Source organism: Otolemur garnettii, unplaced genomic scaffold (genome assembly GCF_000181295.1).
Source record: "Otolemur garnettii isolate 467f Iridium unplaced genomic scaffold, OtoGar3 scaffold00058, whole genome shotgun sequence".
Classification (NCBI taxonomy): Eukaryota; Metazoa; Chordata; class Mammalia; order Primates; family Galagidae; genus Otolemur; species Otolemur garnettii.
This window is the reverse complement of record NW_003852453.1, coordinates 7,956,837-7,962,647: the sequence shown is the minus strand read 5'-3', so window position 1 is coordinate 7,962,647 and position 5,811 is coordinate 7,956,837. Positions and strand designations below refer to the sequence as shown.

Genomic DNA, 5,811 nt, shown 5'->3' with positions numbered 1-5,811 from the left:
CTGAAAAACATCTAAATACACTTCAGATAAGATTAAAGATCTTAATCACTTTTTCAGTAAACCCAGCACTGGTACGTATAATTGAGCTTTAGTATCTCCTATCTAAAACAGCAGTCAGACTCAGAGGAGTGTTTTATGACACACACAAAACAATTGGTTTAAAAAGTTTGGAGAATAAAACAAAATAGTGATACATTTAATTCCATGGAGCATCTCATGGGGAAGAGGACCCCGTTTATTTTGTATCTATTATGCTAACGATACCTAGCTAGCATAGGTGTCCCCAGATATTACCTGTGGATCCCAATGAGCAAATCTACAGATGTACAAATAAATACACCGTCCATTCATGTAAGGGAACCTCTACTGTGTTTTACCTGGGGCCATTTTCCTTCCGATGTTGTTCGCTTTATTATTTCATTGATTGTGTTTTTTCGGGAATCCGGATCTACACGGGACACCAATATTGGTTGCACAGCCCGTAACAATCCTTTAAAACAAACGAAAAGTCACAACCAAGCCATTTTTATGGTCAAAGCCACCATAGAAATAATACTAGATATATCAAACGACAAATTTCATGGAAAATTTAAGTGACAGTAAATCAAAGTAAATGATTTTTTTTTTTGGCTGGGGCTGCGTTTGAACCCACCATCTCCAGTGTTATGGGGCCAGCGCTCCACTCCTTTGAGACACAGGCACCGCCCAGTAAACGATTTTTTTTTAAACTTCCAATTTAAACTTGATTAGAACTTAGCCTCTCATTTCCAAAGAAACAGTGGATATTTATTATTTCATTGATTTAGTAGAAGTAAGCTACAAGAGAATGAAAAGAAGCAAATGCAATTTTCTCCTTAAAAGTCATCTTCCTCTGTTGACACTAAAACTTGGGAATATATTGCAAATCTCTCTTCATTTTAGGAATACCCTGAAAAGTGATTATATAAATTCATAGTGCACATAAAGAGGGTGCAATTATTACTCATTTTACTCAAATTTTTAGCACAACAGTTTTGTATATAAATAGCTTCCTACCACATACAAAATAAATCTCAATTTACCCCAAATCTATTGTTATACAATCTTTCAAGAAAAGTCTATGGTGCATCTTACAAGGGTACATGTGAAATTTACTAGGTGTAGAATATAAATGTCTTAACACAATAACTAAAAAAATGCCGTGAAGTCTATATTGACCAGTTTGATGAAAGCATTTCAGATTGTATGCAAAACCAGCACATTGTACCCCATGGTTGCATTAATGTACACAGCTATGATTTAATGAAAAAAATAAATAAATAAAAAATAAAATAAAAGCTGTATTACATAAAGCACACTAGTTGCATTAAAAAAACAAAGTCTTAGTTGAATGGCAAAGCTAAAAAACTACTATGATTTCTCCAGAGCACCAAGGCAACACTGGCCACTTTCACACCCACTCTCATTTCTATATTTGTAATAACCTTGAGACAACAGGGAGCAGTTACTTGGAGACTAATTCCTGAGAGAGAGAGACCAAAGCATCCGGTGGGAAAAACACTTGACTTGCTTCATTACTTTTTATGGCAGGAAGCACGTACTGGTCCACCACATTGTAATTTTCAAAGAATTACTGCACTGGTCCCTTGTGGAGATTTTGGGGACAATAATGCAGAAACCAGAGTTACAAGAAAAGACTTAGGGCATTTATCAGCCTAATACCCTGAAGATTCATGAAGGAGCATGTAACCCGTGTTTCCACAAATTCTTTTGTTAAATTGTCTCAGATCAAGCATGTTCAGTATTTGAAAATCAGTCTTTCTTGACAAATACAATGACAGAAAGAAAGGATGGTGGAAAGATAAGTTTTAAAAAGAATTATGAGGCTATCAGATAGAGAAGTCTCTAATCTTTTTGGCCTAAATTCATTCTTCCTACTAAATACTATATTACAATAAGCATGTTGGAAATGTTTTATTATATTAATGTTTTTCAAAGTTTATCGATACACTTTATATTACTCTTTTAATTTAAAGCATGCGCATGGAATATTTACTGCCGCAAGTACTTACTGCCAACCAACGGGGCCTGGGCATTCTCACTTCGGGACACCAGGGAAGGTAACCCGGCTACAACACAGGCAATTCCATCAAAGAAAGTTGAATGAGGGGCGACAACGAATACCGGTGCTTCCAAAGGACTTGCTACCCTTCCTTTCACAGTGACTATAAATCCCATTGAAAAGAACATGGCGTGACCCAGAAACTTCAAAGCTGTTTGAGTAATTTGCCTTTGAAAAGAAATAGAGAGAAGACATAATTAGTTTTGCTGATTGACTAGCAGCAGGGCTTTACTCTAAAATACAAGAAGAAAACCAAAACATGTCAGAGAATTTCATGGTAAGGTACAAGCTAATACTTGCACAGTGCACTTTCTACCGGGTGCCAGACACTATTCTAAATGCTTTACATACACTAATTTCCGTAATCCTTAGTCTAATCTTAGGAAGTAGGCATTGTTTATTATTATTACCATTTTACAGATGGGAAAACTGAGGCACAGAGAAGTCAAATGAATTTTCCCAAGGACATGTGGCACAGAGATATCCAAATCACTGCTGCCTTTGGGAATCGACTTTTGCGTAATGGAGATGCTGTGATGTCCCAAAACGCTCTTAGAACTCTCATGACTCTCATGTTGAAACTGTCCTCAGAATTATCTTACAGATAATTTTTTTTTAAGTAAGTCTTATAATCTATACTGGTATAGTCCTCAGACATCATCAGAATCTTCAGAAATAAATTCACCATCTCACCTCCCTGGAACAGAGATGCACATAAGCAATTTGAGAAATCTGCTTTTCTTACTTTCTAAAAAGATTTTACCATTAATTAAGTCATCAAACGGTGCCAGGAACTGGGCTGGACAACTAAGACAAGATCCAGTCTCAGGCAAGTAGGAAAAGCAGAAAGTACGCCCAGAAAAGCAGGTGCAGGGTGGTTATCTCCGTTAAGTGAGTAAGTATGTCGCTTTTCATGAAAAATAAAATATATACATCACCCATGAGGTATCTAAGGAGAGTTTAAAAAACGGGTTTCCTATTTGTCTCAACATTCTTGTAATAATACAGTGAAGAGCAATTAGCAGTTGGCTCCTAATAAGTTTTTATTTCACAGTAAGAAGTGAGACACAGAAAATTAAATTACTTTTCCACAGGGCATGGGGACTGGACCTCCCCTTCTCCCACTTCGGTGTAGTAATGAGATCTCTGTTCACATAAGGATACAAAGTGCACCTCTTTATCAAATTTCTAAACCTCTTATTTTTTATCTATAGTGATGTACTATTCTGATCATTTTGTCTCATATTCATGTTATCCCATTAAACACTTCTTTTTAAATGTTTAAAAAATGGATCAATAATAACTTCAGCATTACCTATTTGAGAGGAGACAGAGATACTGGTGTAATTGACAAACGTAAAAAATTTCTAATACTTATTCTATCTACCAATATAATACTTTCTCTATTTCCTGGATGCTTAGCCTATTTCTTTGATCATTCTAAGTTTTTATAAACAACCAACAATAGAAACCCAAAGAGATGATCTGAATAGACTTGGTGAGTCATGAAAAACATCCCTTGAAGTGTTGTTTTATACCACTCAACTCTGAGTTATGAAACAAAGGAGTATGATTTGCAAGAATTGAGAATTCTCAGGGGCATTGGCAGCCCTGGATTCATTTCCACTTCAAACCAGCCTTGTGTTTGATATTGACATTTGTTCGCCAGAACATGAACTGAACAGCAAACTGCATATTTCTTTAAAAGTTTCTAGAACACTATGTCTAATTTCTCAAAATTTTTCGAGGATGTGTTCACATTTGAGATTTAGATGAAAGGAATGTATTCTTGGTGTGGAAAAAAAAAATCCTGCATAATTTTAGAGAGTTCTAGCAGTTCCCAAAAACCTATCTGGTAAATGTGTAATCCGTGTGGAATCCATGCAGTCCAAATTAAGAGGCCCTGGCCGGGTGTGGAAGCTCACAGTTGTGCTCCCTCCACTCTGGGAGGCTGAGTTAGGTAGACTGCTTGAGCTCAGGAGTTCAAGACCAGCCTGAGCGAGAGAACCCATCTCTACTAAAAATAGAAGAAAACAAGCCAGGCATTGTGACAGGCACCTGTGGTCTCAGCTACTCCAAAGCCTGAGCCCAAGAGTTTGAGGATGCTAAGAGCTATGACACCATAGCTCTCTACCCAAGGTGACAAAGTGAGACTCTGTTTCAAAAAAAAAAAAAAAAAGGGCAGTGCCTGTGGCTCAAAGGAGTAGGGCACTGGCCCCATATGCTGGAGGTGGCAGGTTGAAACCCAGCCTTGGTTGAAAACTGCAACAATATCAAAAGGCAAATTAAGAGGTCCCACTTTTAAGACACACAGATACTATCCTAAGAAGAAGGTCCATTCTATCTTAATACTAACATTTTCAAAAGCTAGGCTATCGTGGTCAATAATTAAATTGTTAGTAATAATAATTACTAAAATCATTTAAAAAAATAACAAACACACACAAGCATATCGCTGTAGAAAGCATGTCATTACGTAGAGGAACAAGAATAAATGTGAAATGGGAAGCAAAAGCAAGCCAGGGTTTTTGTAGCTGCAGTGGTTTTAGGTAGCATGAATGTACCTTTCACAACTAAGGATCACTTTTTGGAAATAACTCTGAAATCAAAATGTCTTAACATTAGGAAATAACAGCTTCAACATTAGATTATTATTATATACGTAAGCAGTAATTTCTACATATGATAAATGAAGACCAGGTTCATTTGAGAAACAAAAATTAACTATTAAAATTGAGGAGGCAGCAGTTAGATAAAACTCTTGATCACTCACTAATCCCTGATAGACTCTTTTCTATCTTGATTTAATACCTCTTACCTTAATTTACTATTATGTCCAAATACTTGGACTTATTTATTTCTTACCTCCTCCAGCCAGTTATTGGGTGAGTCAGCTTTTCGGGGCAGCATGCTGTTGAAACGGCAGCAAATGGCCACGCCAGTAATAAAATTAATGCAACCAATAAGACACGGATTGGAAGCAGGATGATTCCAAGAAGGAAAATCTGAAAGTTAAAAAAAAAAAGCACAGATGAATGGACATTACTTTAATGCTTAGGCACTAAACAGAAACATGTAACAGAAGAATTTCACACGATTCACGCATACACTCAAGGATATTTTTTTTTTTATACAGAGCCTCACTTTGTCACCCTCACTTTGTTGCCCTTGGTAGAGTGCCGTGGCATCATGCCTCACAGCTCAAACTCTTGGGCTCAAGTGATCCTCTTGCCTCAGCCTCCCACTCAAGGATAAATTGAGTGTCATTGTGTATTAGCAAGGATTTAAGCATAAAGAAAAGTTAAGACTTACCTAACCTCACCATGCTTACTAAATAGTAAAAGAAAAAGGGAAGAAAACCGTTAAGGCAATTACCATTTGTAAGACTCTCCCATTAAATTACAACTGGAGGCAGCTGAAGAAAAGAGATAGAAAGAGATAGAAGAGATAGAAAAGAGTCTGTCAGAGATTAGTGAGTGATCAAGAGTTTTATCTAACTGCTGCCTCCTCAGTTCAACAGCTGGTTTGAAGTGGAAATGAACCCAGGGCTGCCAATGCCCCTGAGAATTCTCAATTCTTGCAAATCATACTCCTTTGTTTCATAACTCAGAGTTGAGTGGTATAAAACAACGCTTCAATTTCTACCATTTAATGTAAGCATTCCAAATTGTATATAATACACTAATTTCCGTAATCCTTAGTCTAATCTT

The 5,811-nt window shown here is 36.7% G+C and overlaps 1 protein-coding gene across 1 annotated transcript in view; it reads right to left on the bottom strand.

Moving 5' to 3' along the window:
- The window catches only part of LPCAT2 (lysophosphatidylcholine acyltransferase 2), a 78,264-nt gene that overhangs the window by 59,732 nt on the left and 12,721 nt on the right, over nucleotides 1-5,811 (bottom strand). The window contains exons 2-4 of the mRNA XM_023514761.1: nucleotides 4,967-5,106; nucleotides 2,052-2,269; nucleotides 378-490 (exon numbers count right to left, since the gene is read on the bottom strand). Of these exons, the coding sequence (XP_023370529.1) occupies nucleotides 378-490; nucleotides 2,052-2,269; nucleotides 4,967-5,106 (471 nt within the window). The remainder of the gene's footprint in view (nucleotides 1-377; nucleotides 491-2,051; nucleotides 2,270-4,966; nucleotides 5,107-5,811) is intronic.